The sequence below is a fragment of the Lissotriton vulgaris genome, chromosome 4_1 (genome assembly GCF_964263255.1).
Source record: "Lissotriton vulgaris chromosome 4_1, aLisVul1.2, whole genome shotgun sequence".
In the NCBI taxonomy this organism is placed as follows: domain Eukaryota; kingdom Metazoa; phylum Chordata; class Amphibia; order Caudata; family Salamandridae; genus Lissotriton; species Lissotriton vulgaris.
This window is the reverse complement of record NC_141691.1, coordinates 1,516,124,594-1,516,138,960: the sequence shown is the minus strand read 5'-3', so window position 1 is coordinate 1,516,138,960 and position 14,367 is coordinate 1,516,124,594. Positions and strand designations below refer to the sequence as shown.

At 43.6% G+C, this 14,367-nt stretch overlaps 1 protein-coding gene across 1 annotated transcript in view; it reads left to right on the top strand.

Moving 5' to 3' along the window:
• The first annotated feature begins 4,263 nt into the window (after positions 1 to 4,263).
• RGS20 (regulator of G protein signaling 20) overlaps positions 4,264 to 14,367 on the top strand; it is a 379,831-nt gene continuing 369,727 nt past the window's right edge. The window contains exon 1 of the mRNA XM_086966962.1: positions 4,264 to 4,422. Coding sequence (XP_086823088.1) covers positions 4,291 to 4,422 — 132 coding nt within the window. The 5' untranslated portion in view covers positions 4,264 to 4,290. The remainder of the gene's footprint in view (positions 4,423 to 14,367) is intronic.

Sequence of the window (14,367 nt, the reverse complement as noted above, 5' to 3'; positions counted from 1 at the left end):
TGCCAGCATGGTTTCTCATTTTTACGGAGCTCTAACCAGACTCACATTTGTTTTAGGTTAGGGTCACCCAGTTTGTGTTTATTAAAAATAATTTACTTGTGCTAATCTTCTAGATTTACTTTACTTTTATTAGGCACAGTAGATAATTTGATTTGTTCACCAGTGCAGGAGCAGACGTTCTTTATTTGGGCTTTTACCCGGAATGAAATACATTCCTTTTGAAGCAACTAACCGCTGATGGGAACTTCAGCGAGTCTGCACCAAGCCATAATCCAAAAATTCAAACTTCCCATCTGGGCCCAAGAAAGCAGCAACGTGTGGTCATTGCAGGCAAGGGTTAGCCGCAGTATGCGACCTCCGTTATTTCCTTGGAACTTGAAGCGCTATCCTGTGACTGCGGCAAGCATTAGAAAAGGACACGAGTGCTGGTGTCGGTTGAGCTGTCTTTTCACCCTTGCAAAATGGCACGTTTTTTGTTTCTAAAATACCACTCTGTCAGCAAGGGTGCTACTGACTCGTATTGGATCCAGGTCACCGTTCCTAAACAAGCACTGGAAAAGCCAATAGAGCTCACCTCTACTAGATCTATTGACTTTTTAATGCCTTGTTTAGCCATGTACAGCTGTGCTGTGTAGCATGGCTGAAAGTAAAGAAAAAACAAGCACTGGCGTTGCCAATAGGGCTCGCAGTAGGAAAGTTGGAGCTATTTGGTTTTGTAAATGACATTTTATATTTATATATCGTTATTGGCATTGTCAATAACAATATATAAATATAAAATGTCATTTACAAAACCAATAGCTCCAACTTTCCTATTGCGAGACCTATTGGCAACGCCAGTGCTTGTTTTGTTAGGCACGGGAAGATTAAGTGATTTGCCCAGAATCTCAGGATGTTGAGCGTTGCTGCCGAGACTCGAACCCAGTTCCCCAGCTTGGACTTCGACCGTTCTAGCCGTAAGGCTACATCCTCTCCCCAATGTTGTGTTGGTTCTAGCCTCCTAGTAGCCATGCACTATATAAGAACTACAGACTAAAAGAGAATGGGCTTCTGCTGATGGGCTAATGCAAATTAGCTTCGAGGAGCTAAGTATTATGGTAAATAGACTTTGAATGAATATTCTAATTCCTGTCAAAAGTTAACGATTCAAGTTTATAATATGTACTTTGGTATTTCCTATGATCCAGCTGCACTAGTCAAAATAGGTTGTTGGAGCTAGTCACTGTAGGAACATGCCAACTTTAGTTTCACACATATTCCACTTTTAAATATCAGGCACACTATGAATAACAAGGCCTGCTTCAGGGTGATTTTGTAACATTACATATAAAAGCAGGGTTGCCCAGCCATCAGAAAGGGTTAGTTTGACAGGTATGACAGCAGGTGTTTATACTGCCGCATACATGGTAGACATGAAACTATGTTTTACATGCCCACTCTGTGGATGGCCCAATAGGTGCTGCACTCCATAGGTTAAATACACAATTCAACATGTAACGAGCCAGTGTTTTTAATCAACGTGCTTGGGTGGTTTATTTCACAATTATTATCAGATTTTTGAAAACCAATATACACATTATTGTGTGCAACCCTGGGACTTGAGATTGGAAGTGTTCACACCAGGAGAGCGGACTATGATTATGGAGAAGTGTGGCTCAATGGTTAGAAGAGGCAGACCATGAAGCAGAGGTCAGACCTGGGACCAGGGTTCAATTCCGAACGCAGCAGGGTCTTGAGCCCAAAAATGTCCACGGACTCGATAATTCTCGCTTCGGTGCCTGCTCGAATCACGGGTTCACACTCTGCAACTCCGGGCAATAGCTTGCCTAATCTCCACTATGGCCCCCCACGGCGGGATGCCTGGCTTTCACCTTGGGGGTGCCCAGTACGGGTTATCTCACAGGGAAAAACCAGGACGGGTTCCCAAAGCAAGCGCTTAGAGACCATTGGTGATAATGTGCTATATAAATATAAATTACTTTTACATTTACATTGTTTCTGGAATATGGTTCCACAATGCGTTTCGAAAGTAGAAAAAAACAGGACGAAGACTGACCCCCGCATTAAAACAATTCACATCAACACCTGATGCAGGCAACCATTTGGCCCCTGCTTCCTCATCTCCCCATCAAAGCCATAACGGAAGAGCAGTTCCTACATAAGATACCAACAAGTCCAGGTCCTGACGAAATCCCCAAAATGAATGTGGGGTTGGAAACACGTTCACCCTGGCATCTGGGACAAGATATTCTTACAAGTGCCCAATGAGAAACGTTTATAAATAATTCTCTCATAGTGTGAACACTTCCAATCTCAAGTCCCAGGGCTGCACACATAGGCAGCAGATTGTCGATATTTGATGTCTGTATACCTCAGACCACCTCAGCCCCAGTTTGTTTATCTATTAATATAGGACTGGTGATCTGTGATTTTTTGCTATTGTGTTCATTGATTTTTTCGATGTTATGTAGTGTCAACAATTTGAATTGTCTGTGTATACAATGTTAAATCGTGAAATTGTGTTCTTTAACATGACATACTGTTACTGTGTATATTGTTTTTCAAAAATATGAGAATAATTGTGAAATAAATCACACAAGCTTGTGGATTAAAAACACTGGCTCGTTACATGTTGAATTGTGTATTTACCTTGTACCACTAGAAATCTTTTGTGTATAAAAAGTATTGTGGTCCTTTCCAATGTGCATCTTGGACGCAAACGTTTCATAGATTTACAGCACTCCATAGGTGGCATTTCACTTTCGGACCCTAAGGTACATTTTCCACACTATGTGCTGGGGCGTCTATGCAAGTTAAATATTTCAATCAAAGATAAGCAAATTTAATCATGTTTAAAGGGGGATCACGGGTACTTTACTCCTATTAAGCAGAGGTAAAGCGTAGAGAGTTCTAATGGCAGGACAAATATATAATAAAGAAAATGGAAAAACTCCTGGGACACCATGCAGCAAAAAACAGAATTTCTGTAGGGTTGTTTGCTGTCAAATACTGAATGGTGATTTTTTTTAAATAAATGTGCATATTACACCACTTGCCAATCAATTTGCAATACTTCCTCGGGGTGGAGGTACCCAAACACTTTGCTCTCGCCCTATTAGGCCAGAACTACAGGCAGAATGTGTTTTTGAAAGTAAGCTTTGCCACTGATTGGCCCAGAAACTAGGACCCAAATTCCACATACATGTCAGTTTTACTAGCATGATGTGTACTAAAATCCAGCATTTGCCATTGGTCTTATTATTAGTTGTCATTAACATAGCATAGAGACGGCCATTGGTATGGCTTCTTGGCACTTTGAGCAGTCTAGGGATGTGACTAGATATGGTTCTTGTTTCTTGCTAAAATTATTTTGGGAGAACCTGCTCATCAAGTGAAGATGGTTAAGCCCTGCGACGCTCAGGTCGTTGTTATTGGACAGGCATGTTTGCCATAAGCCATCATGTATGTACATATCATCGAGAAGAAGGGTGTCCTGTATTACACAAAGGACCAGAACAGTGAAGAGAGGCCCAACGAGTAACTTTCAGTCTAGCTTTGAAGGTGGCTGTTGTGGCCGGTGATTGCTGCTGTGCATCCTCTCCATAGGTCTCAGCTCCCTGCTGTGGGTGATTGGTTGGTGTGAACATCAGCTGGCGAGAGTGAGCTGAACAGCAAGGATGCTGCTACTGATGGGCTGTTACCTTTAACCTGTAATCTGTAACTAAGGAAGTTCTACTTCAATAACACTGCATCCAACAATCTAAGAGACTTGGTTTGCCTACAAGAGTGTATCTTCCTTTACACCCGTGGCTCTGTCCCCACTGTTCACAATTTCAGTTGCCCGACCCATTCCCTGACGTTTGAGTCAAATAGCACCCTATGTTATGAACTATGGTGAACTTTTTTCATTACACACACATCTGTAATTACCTTTGAATGTAAAGACAATTAAGGAGCGTTCATATTTTGAGGCAGAAAGGGGGTGCTTGCCTCTGCACCCTCCTGCCTGTCAGTCAAGCCCCCCCCCCCCCCCCCCCCATCCCCCCTTCCGAACGTGCGCGAGCCTGTGCACTGGGGTCTCCGCGTGCGCTGCCACAGAGTCAGATAAGGGCCTGTCATCTCCAAGGCATGGCCCGCATCCTCCCACACACTGCTGCCCGGCTACACCCCCAGCCCCCATTGGTGCAGCTCCACCTGCCAGTTGCAGGCAGAGCACCACCCAGCGACGTCAGACCGCACACCCTCGCCACCGGCAGGCCTCCCCCCGCCCCCTGGCAGCTGAGGGGGGCCATGTCCCCTTTCTCTGATCTGCCTGCCTTTTTGCTGCAGCTCCGCGGGAGAAGGGGGAAACCCCCCGGGTTCACCGCTGCGGCTTCTTCGGAGAGGAGCGGGCGCCCCGGCGGCTCAGAGGGAGTAGTGCAGGTACTCGCCATTGTCTCCGAGTCGGTCCCGGGGGAGCTGTCCATGGCTGCGGGAAGTGTGTGTAATCCGCAGCCGCTTCCTCGTCTCGCGGAGAGTGGGGGTGTGACTCGGACAGATCGGTGTGATTATTAGCTATGTGGAGGAGTCGTGCGGGCCGGGGTGGGGAGGGGAGGTGGGGGTAGGCCTTCTCCTGCCTGCCAGGGCAGGATTATGTGGGATGCACTGATTTGAGCGGTGGCTCGGAAGAGCCGGGTTTGGAGAGGCCAACCCCTGCCCACGGAAACAATGGTGATAAAAAGGCTCTTAGGGAGCCCGGGACCTAGGCTGGTGATGGTAGAATTTGAGTTTGGCGCACAGTATCGATTTTCAATGAATGTGCATACAGGGCACCAGAAGACAGCTGGAATAGGACTGCAGACATATTAGGAAAATGCTGTGACCATATATTCTCTCAAAAGTTTCCTGGTGGAGATAAAGCGGTGTTGTGCCTTTTGCAGGTCCACTGACGTACTGCAGTGCTGTAATGTAAATACCACTGAGGTCTAGCTATAACATACAGTTCACAGGCTGAATTCCAACTATACCAGCACAGTGGGTTAATGCTACTGCTGCTGCAGAAATCTGTGTGTACAGGGCAGATGTGACACTGTGTGTCCAGTTCCATAAAAATAGATCGCTGGTCTAATGCACATGTTGCAGGTAAATGTGTGTAGTTGGCAGGCGAAAGGTTCCAGTGCCAATAAGATAGTTCTATGCAGTAATGCACATGCTGCAATCATCTTTCTACGCTCATAACATAGCATGTGTATTTGTTAAAGGGCACCTTCACCCAGAAAGGTATCTTGGCACTAAATAGCAGATGTTTATTGTTACCCAACTCAATGGTACTCATTTTCCCGACCTCAGAAGGATGAAAGGCTGAGTGGGCCCGTGGGTATTTGAACTTGTGATCATGAGGTGAAACACAGAACCCTAAAGTGGGTGCATCAGTCCATTAAGCCACCAGACCCAACATAAAAGGACAGTTTACATCCACCCCTCATAGGCAGATGAAAAGAGATCCAAATGGTTGGTTAATAATAATCATATGTATTAATTGGGCCACTATCTGGTGAATGACTGAACATGCGTTGCAGGTACCATGGTCTGGCGACAGAGGGAGTTTTTACTTACACCTGTGATGAGGCCAGCAGTAGAGGTCTGGACAGACTGGAGTCTAATGAGTGTGTGCTCTTGAGTTGTCCATCAAGGGCTGATTTAGAAAAATGCCACCTTGGTATCAATCAGCATGTGTTCGTGTGAGACTAGCACAGAGGAAGTGCCAATGTCTTTAGCAGGAGATCGTAGGTGTGGAGGTGTGCACGGCTTTAAGTGGGATGAAAAAACTGGGGGGTCTCTCAAAGGGGCGTGGCCGATGTAATTAAGAGCGTGGTTTAAAAACAGATAAGCTAAAAGTCTGTGCTTAGCATAGTGTGCCAACCGACTGGTATTTTGCTGCTTCTGTCATTACATTCAGAAATATAATTCAAGTCACATTAAACCTACACAAGCCAGGACTATTGGCTTTGCCAGTGGTTGTTAGTTGCATAAAATAAATAAGCAACAACTATGGCTTTGTGGTATATAATATTGAAATGCTTTAGTTCTGAAATGATGAGACTGAAAGAACTATAACAAGTCTCTGAAGTTACATCAAAGGCGTTGAGCAGTGGTACTGCTGCAGAGTTAAGATTTGTTTTCACCCGGAGGGTGAGGGCAAAAATGGAGAGCCTGATAGGGACCCGTCTCAGCACCTGCTTTCAAGAATTGCTGGTGTTAAGCACAGGCAGGACCAATCGGGAAACAGCCATTACATCGCATGCGAAAACAAAGCATGCGATTACAACGTGGTTGTTACAACAACCGCGTTGTTACATCGCAGTACATTATAAGGCAATGTAACGACTTCTTGTAGGGAGAGTGCTATCAAAAAGAATAGTATAATTTCCTTTACCAACAACTTCCTTACTGTTGCGCACACTGGAGTTGAAAAAGTAAATTATACTATTAAGTCTAGAGCGCCCTCTACAGCAAGTCGATGTAACGACTTGGGTTGTAATGTACTGCAATGTAACAACGTGGTCGTTGTAACGACTGTGTTGTAATTGCATGCGTTGTAAATGCATGTGATGTGAAGTGTACTATTCGGCCCAGCATACTTAAAGCTCTGGAGGTGTGTCCTGGAAGGATGGGTGGTAGCCTCAGTGGTTGGATCATGTGACGTCTGTGGCCCATAATAAGGCCTTTCACTTAAGTGAAGTCCATGTGCACCCATCAATTCTGCTAGGCAATTGGTTGTTTGGGGGAAGCCCCCATGAGGGAAATGGATGAAAATGCTGGCTGCATCAAAGCCAAATATCACACCTTCTAGCCTCAGAAGATGCACAATAGGTTCTCTATAAATCTTGAGTGGGGCAGGGGAAGGAGGTAACCATATGAGACACCCCAAGTGACTGGTACAGTGCTGAGGAACTTGCACAGCCAGCCCGCGTTTCCCTGGCTGTCAATTTCCTTCAAAGTTCTCAGACATTGCTAGTACAAGTAGTGGTAGAGATGTTCACTGTTTTTTTCCGTGTCAGGTTCCTTGAGGCGGATGAGTTAGACCAGATTAGTTTAGTTTAGTTTAAAGGAGTTTGTAGAGCGCATGGTAACACCTCCCGGCGTGTCCCCGCGCTATGGAGAAAGAGAGCAGCAGCAGAGGAAAAAAAAGAAGCGAACCAGTTCACACAGCAAAGAGGCAGGTTTTCAACTTCTTCCTGAATCTGATTTCATTACTCTCCAGCCTAATATCTAGGGGCAGGAGGTTCCATTGCTTGGCAGCTAAGGTACGAAATGATCTGCCACCCATTTTAGCTTTTTTGGGGCAGGTAGTTTTGAGTAGACCCATTCCTTTGGATCTAAGAGATCTGTTAGGTTCATACACAGACACCAAATCAGACATATATGCCGGAGCTCTGTGATGAATGATTTTATGGCACCAGAGCATGGCTTTAAAAACAATCCTCTTACTGATCGGTAACCAGTGGAGGGCTGCTAGAGAGGGACGTGAAGGAGCTCGGCGGGGAAGCCTTAGTACCAGGCGGGCTGCCGAGTTTTGTAGAACTTGTAGCTTTTTTATGTTTTTCACTGAAGTCCCCATGAGTAGTACATTGATAACCTGGTTTGTCTGTGTCCTCAAACTACAGAGGGCTTAGGGTCGGCTGAAAAGAGTGTTTTGAACTTCTGGAGCAGACATTCCCTCATGGTATGCTGTGAGGAAGGGAGGCATGTTTCCTCACTGAGTGAAGAATTATTGTCCAGATAGCAATGATTCATTTTTCACAAGGTCTTTAAATTTCCATACTCTGAATTTCAAATGTGGGAAGAAAGCATGCCTATCCATTGAAGCTTCTTTTTTTGCAAACCTCCATTGCCATTCTTGTGCTCCTATTCTCGACTATTCATAGATTTGATGTTTCACGTGTGTCCTAGGTTGTAACTAGGAATGCTCACGTATCATTCTGTTCTACCCCAGGTTATCTGTCCTCTATTTCTGAATTTACCACTGTCCTCAATCATACCATTATGTTCTTCCTGCATATCATAAGTTGCTTGGAGCCTGATATCTCCCCTCTCCCACTCTCGAAGGTCCACTCTCTTGAATGTTCCTCCACTTGCAGGCATGCTGATCCTATCACTTTGCTAAGGTTGAGAATATGTCTCTTATTATTCCCTTTGTCTTTGTGCTTATTTCGCCTATGCCTGAGCTTTATTTGTTGGCCCCTAAACTCGCATCCATTAATATGTGAGAAAGTTCTGAATTTCAGGTGAGTGGCAGGTGCCCATTGAATTTCAGCCAAGCAGTAAGTTTTGATCTTCCCCCGAGTTAATATTTTTGGAGTGAGAGTCTTTGGGTTTGTAGTAGTAAGTGCTGTGTCCTTGCATTTTTTGTTGTAGTCTACTGTAGCTCCTTAACAAGCTTTATCTGTTGATACCGATAATGGTAATACATTCTTGTCCTGTAACAATTGTAAAAATTGCAAAGGGGTTTAATTCAGGCAAGTTCTTCACACAAATCTTATGACAACAGATCGAAAGAAGGCCAGATTAGGCAACACTGGTGTCTAATTGGTTAGGTTGTTTGTGTTCAGCAGAGTTTGATTCAGTATTCAGATATCGGAGTCTATTGACTAGTACTCTACACTCTTCACCTTTGTTTCTCAGATTACATACTGCACAAAGTTCTGTCTGATAGAAGCATTGTTTTGTGGATGGGACCAAGAAGCCTTTTGATCCCCTCCCCCAACAGAACTATCAGACTTTATAGATCACTACCAGTCTCGTAGCCACTGCAAAAGCTGATTAGCCCTTAACCACATAACCCTTTTTTTCCCACAGAAATTCACCAGTTTCCCCACCTTCCTACAGACACTTGTTTGCCAGGGGTATTTGATGCATGTCTGGTATACCTATCTAGTCTTGAATAGACGAGGGTGACTGTTTTCCATAGCCACTTTGCTCCTAACACTTATCACTCTCTTAGGTTTCCAGTTCAAAATTACCTGAACAACTAGGATCCTGATAAATACTGACAAATTGTCGTTTTAGAATTGTAATGCTTTTATATCTCAGAAATTTATATTCAGGATGGGCTGTGAAATTATCTCTTGTCCATGAAATGTAGTGTTTAAATAGTAATTAGCAATAATTACATCGATATCTCGACGAAATATTTTTTCTTTGCTTCTTAACTTTGTGAACTTAACATAGCAGAAACATAAAAAATACAGAATATTTTTTTACAGGATCCAAAAAGTCACAAATGATTAGCACATCAGCAGTGTATGAGGTCAAAGGCATATGTACCAGGTGTATTTAAAAGCCTCATTGGGCCAGGCCTGATTCTTATTAACCAACCCATTAAAAGGTTGGCATAATACAGAGCAAATCTGATGCCCATTGTTGTTCCACTGTGTTGGACATAAATGGCCTCTTAAAAATGAAACAATTTTCACTGATAACATTAAGGCAGGTTTTTCAATATTTCGATTGGTTGGAGTGGGACATTCTTTGCTGTGGGTGGAGAGATGTGTGAAGGCAGGAAATGTTAAGTGATGAAAATAGTTCCAGTCATGTACAGTGGCCGACGGTACCGGTTTTATACAGGTTAAGAAAGCACCAATAACTTCATGCTTCAAACTTTTTTTCCTAATAATTGGGTTTGCTGGTGTCTTATTTTCAAGCCTCAGATCATTAATGAGGATTGAGGAATATGCAGTGTAAAATCTTAGTCACGTTTTTTAAAAGAGAAAAATGTATATCTAGCTACATCCCCTGGGGAGAATGGATATTTACTGGGTCAAATCCCAACTCTTCTATATTTCCAGGACTGCTCCTAATGGAGCAGGGTCAAGGCTGATTTGCATATGGCTTAATCTGAGGTGGCATGGTGGGCAGAAGATTGATGGGCTGGAATACTAATCTATATATAAATAAGGTAAGCAGTTTTTAGAGAGAGTAAAGAATGACTAAGTCGGATGGTTCTGAGGTAAGGAATATGTTCCAATAGGGGCACGTGCCCTCTCACACCCAGATGGGTCTCATGATTCACCATTGGGATAGTTCCTCATTGGGCCAGCGCTGCAATGCCCGATGGGCAACCACGAGGGGGGCAGTTTCCCAGAGATATTTTTAGAATAGTCGTTTGATGAAGTGAAGGTGTATGGGATAAAAATGTAGTGTAGATTTAAGCAAAAAATGAATTAAAATAAGTGAAATGATGCTCAGGAACAATCAATTTATTGAACGAGATCCCTAGCGCAGTTAAAATCATGTCCACTACCTCAAGATATAATGTTCATAGATAGCTCGGTGGGTTCTTGATTTACTTGGTCAACATGTTTCTCACTTTGTTCAGTCAAAAATGATCATGTGGTGATTCTTCCGGACCTAGAAACTACCCTAATCTACACAGTGTTTTTTGTGGGGTGTATATGCTCAGTCTGAGATAACCAGTCACTCAATCAATAATACGGTAAATAGTGTACCTTAGATTTGAGCAAAACCATCCTGAAACACAAAGACAAACATGAAAATACATATTTGTACACCACAAATATGCGTTTCTAAACAAGACATGCAAAGTAACTGTCAACAGCATGCCCCAGAGTGATGTGTACAGAGAAAAACGTGAAACAAATTGACACCACCGCACACACACAATAACGTGACTGGAGTGAGACTACTCTATGTGGGAGACTTTCAAGGTAGGTATATTGGTGAAAAATCACCAGGACCCATCCAATTTGAGTAATGGATTGGGCCTCATAAGTAAGCACAGAGAGAATGCCAATTAGCATCCTGAGGGAACAGAGTATTAAAATTAATTCAGGCTTGTTCTACCGTAGCTGTAGAGAAAGGCTCCAGTCTTGTTGAGGAGATACTTACACAGACCCGAAACGGCTTCCACCACGAGACCTATCCTGGCTTTGCTTCCTCTGAGGGAAGCAAGGCAGGCGTGGTCTATTTAAGCGCGGGCCAATTGGAGCACCTAAAAGTGATGTGCTGCTGGAGCCTACTTGTTTAGGATCGTTACAGCCAAATACGACTGCCATGTTGGCAGTAGGAAAAAACGCAAGTAGCTGTATGGTGCAATATGATAGAAACAAGATAGCTGGTGCCTGAAACATCACATAATATTAATGGTCAATCAAAATGGAGAATGGATCACACCGACCTCTATTAACTAACATGCCATGGTACCATATAGTTAAGCATAGAAGAACAACAACAGAGGGGCAAATTTACAAGCCCCTTGCGCCTCTTTTACGCCGCCGTTGCGCCACTTTTGTGATGCAGCGGCAGCGCAAAAGATGCGCCATGGTGCATCTGGGAAATGCGTCACGTTGTAAAGCCCTGCGCCATAGGGAGGCGTTCCGGCGCAGGGACGCCTACTAAAAGTGGCTGAGTGAAATCTACAAGATTTCACTCAGTCACTTTTAGGCCAATGCTGCATCAAACCCCTGCGCCTGCTTGAAGCAGGCATAAGGCTTGGCACAGCTTGGACAGATAGGGCCCGAGAGCCTTGCTGGAGCTGCGTCGCACTTGCGACGCAACTCCAGCAATGCGTCACCTTTACGGCACAGATGCGTCACGCTTCTGTGCCGTTTTTGCCCCATGGTGCGCCGCATTGTAAATGCGGTGCACCATGGGTGGTGGAGCTGCAGCGCACAATAATTGGCGCAACCCTAGGGATTCGCCAGTTATTGTAAATCTGCCCCATAAAGATTAGCAGTCAACTTAATGACTAACAATGTCAGTCGGGCAAGAAATAAACTTGCCTCCTTAGTGAAGGGGCTGTAAGGTCTTTGTGAAGAGTCAGATAGCAAAGGATACACTAATAAGGGTCAACCGAGAGCAGAACTCCAGGTTACACAATAGATTGCATTTTACCAGTGTAGCCAATATCTCACGTGCATATAGTGTGCCCCCTATTTCAAGTACAGAATGTCCAGCTAGGAGTTGAGGTAATGAGGGCAGACGTGCCCAATAGGTACTGCTGATTGGTCATTATCTGTGCAGGTTGACCTCCACAAAAACTGTGTTAATTGTTTAATGCAGCACATAGAATTTTATTGTTGAGACCAATAATGTGTATGGAAAGCCGGAAAACCCAGTATTGTTCATTCCTAAACAGATTTTCTTTCCTCAAGTGTTGGTGGGTGTCTAATATAGTCCATCTAATGTCATCGGAAGAGTGACCTACAGTTAAAAAGGGGGTACTCATTTTAGTACTGGATTTTCTGCAGTGTATGTTGCTGCGATGTTCCAAATCCTAACCTTTACTGCTCTGGTTGTCATGCCTATGTATTCCATGTGGCACAGACAGGTGATCATGTATATGCATTTTTTGAATTGCAATTTATGTGCTTTTTTTGTACCCTTGTGATAGTGCTGCTCAACTGAATTTCTTTTGCAGCGCCAGTGTAGGTGCATACATTACAAAAGCTGCAAAGGAAATTTCCCACCACTGGGGGAAGATCCGACAAAAGCCTCTGATAGGTCTTGTTGATTTTCTTGATCTAGTGAGGATCAACATATCCTTTAATTTGGCAGACCATCTGTATGCAAGCTTAAGTGGTGGTAGCGAAACGTTGCCTGTTTGTAGGATGGCCCAGTGTTTCCTATTGATTCTTTGAAGGACATTGGAATCAGTTGTGAATGTAGTGACACAAGGTAGCACTTCTGTACTAGGTTTAGTACATGGTTCTACTAGGGCACCCCTGTCATTGGTTTTTGCGCATTTCTGTAAAGTTCTCATGCATTGTTGCGGGTTTTGTTGGGCCACTAGATTTACAGCTAGATGCTGTGCTTGGATAGCGAAACTATGCATTGTACTGCAGTTGCAGCATAATCTGGAATAGCACCCTGAGTGATTGCCAGTGGTTAGACTTATTCAAGCATCCTCCTGTGACCATTTGTGTGTTTGATGTACCACCCTAACTGGCCAAGGCATGCCCAGCACGGATTTCCTTGCTCAATGTGCTACTGCAACCAAGCTATACCGGGCTGAAGAGCCCCAGACAGGGCAAAACCGGTATTGGGTTGCTTGCTTTAGGGCTTAATGAGGGCCTGGCTTGGCTGTTCGGACTGGATTGTTCCTATTGGAGCAGGGTCAAGACTGATTTGCATAAAACTGGGTGTAATTTAAAGTAGCATTTCCACAAAATACACTAACTTCCTGTATGTAGCTTGCGCTTCGGGGATCTGCTGCTTTCACAGCGCCGGGACACCTCCTTGTGAGGTAGCTGTTCGCGCTCAATAAATCGCATTATTATTAGCATGGTCAGCAAAAGAATGATGGGTTGGAATGGTACCACAAGGGTTTGCCAGTAGTTAGATTTATTGCAAGCATCCTAGAGGTGGGAGAAACAACAAATTAACCAGGAGAACCAGAGCTGAGCCAAGGATCTGGTTCAGATGTTAGAGCCCCTGCATGAGCCGAGCCCTGAACATATTTGTTGCATAAATCATACAACAAACATTAAGTAAAATATTTTAAAGTTCCTTCAAAATTCTGAAATATGAATTTCATTAACCTGTGAAAGATTAGATAATAATAGATACTAATAGACCTCATTATGGCACTGCAATGACAAGTACTTTATCATACGTAATCATTTTTAAACATGACCCATCGGTGCACTAAGAAGCAAGACAATTGTCATGTAAACCCTTAAATGGCTCAGATGATTCTAGAGCAAAATTATGGCCTATTAAATCAAACTTAATAGTTTTTTGTATAACTGGTGTTCTGGACTCGCGTAATATTGAGGAAAAAAGAGTTTGGTGAAATAAAATATTTGCCTTAGGTCATACAATTTAAGCAGAGAAGCCGTGATTTAGCCGGATTTTCTGTTTTCACTTTGTACAAATAAGCCAGTAACTAGATATCCATTGTCTTTCTTTCTGTTAAGGCTTTGTTTTTACCTCTTTGTGTATTTTTCTACAGTTTTTATGTAGCACAAATGCGTCCCTTGCTCACTGTGCCACTGGAACCAAGTTACATCCAAATGAAGACCCCCAGTCAGGGCAAAACTAGCCTTGAGTTGCTTGTAGTATGGTTCAGAGAGGACCTGTCTTGGCAGTTTGGGCTGGATTGTTCCTATTGGAGCAGGGTCAATACTGATTTGCATGTGGCTGGGTCTAATCTGAGGTGGCACGTGGGAAAAAGAATGAGGGGTTGGACTACAATCCCAAGCAATTGCCAGTAGTTAGACTTATTGCCAGCGTCCTCATATATCCTTGGGCGCGTAATGTTATCTTTGACCATATTTCATGAACAGTTGGATTTAGAAGTCTGAGACTCCCAACATTGAAACGTTTTGGTAGCCTATACATTTAAGTGTCTTTAAATCTGGTGCAGCT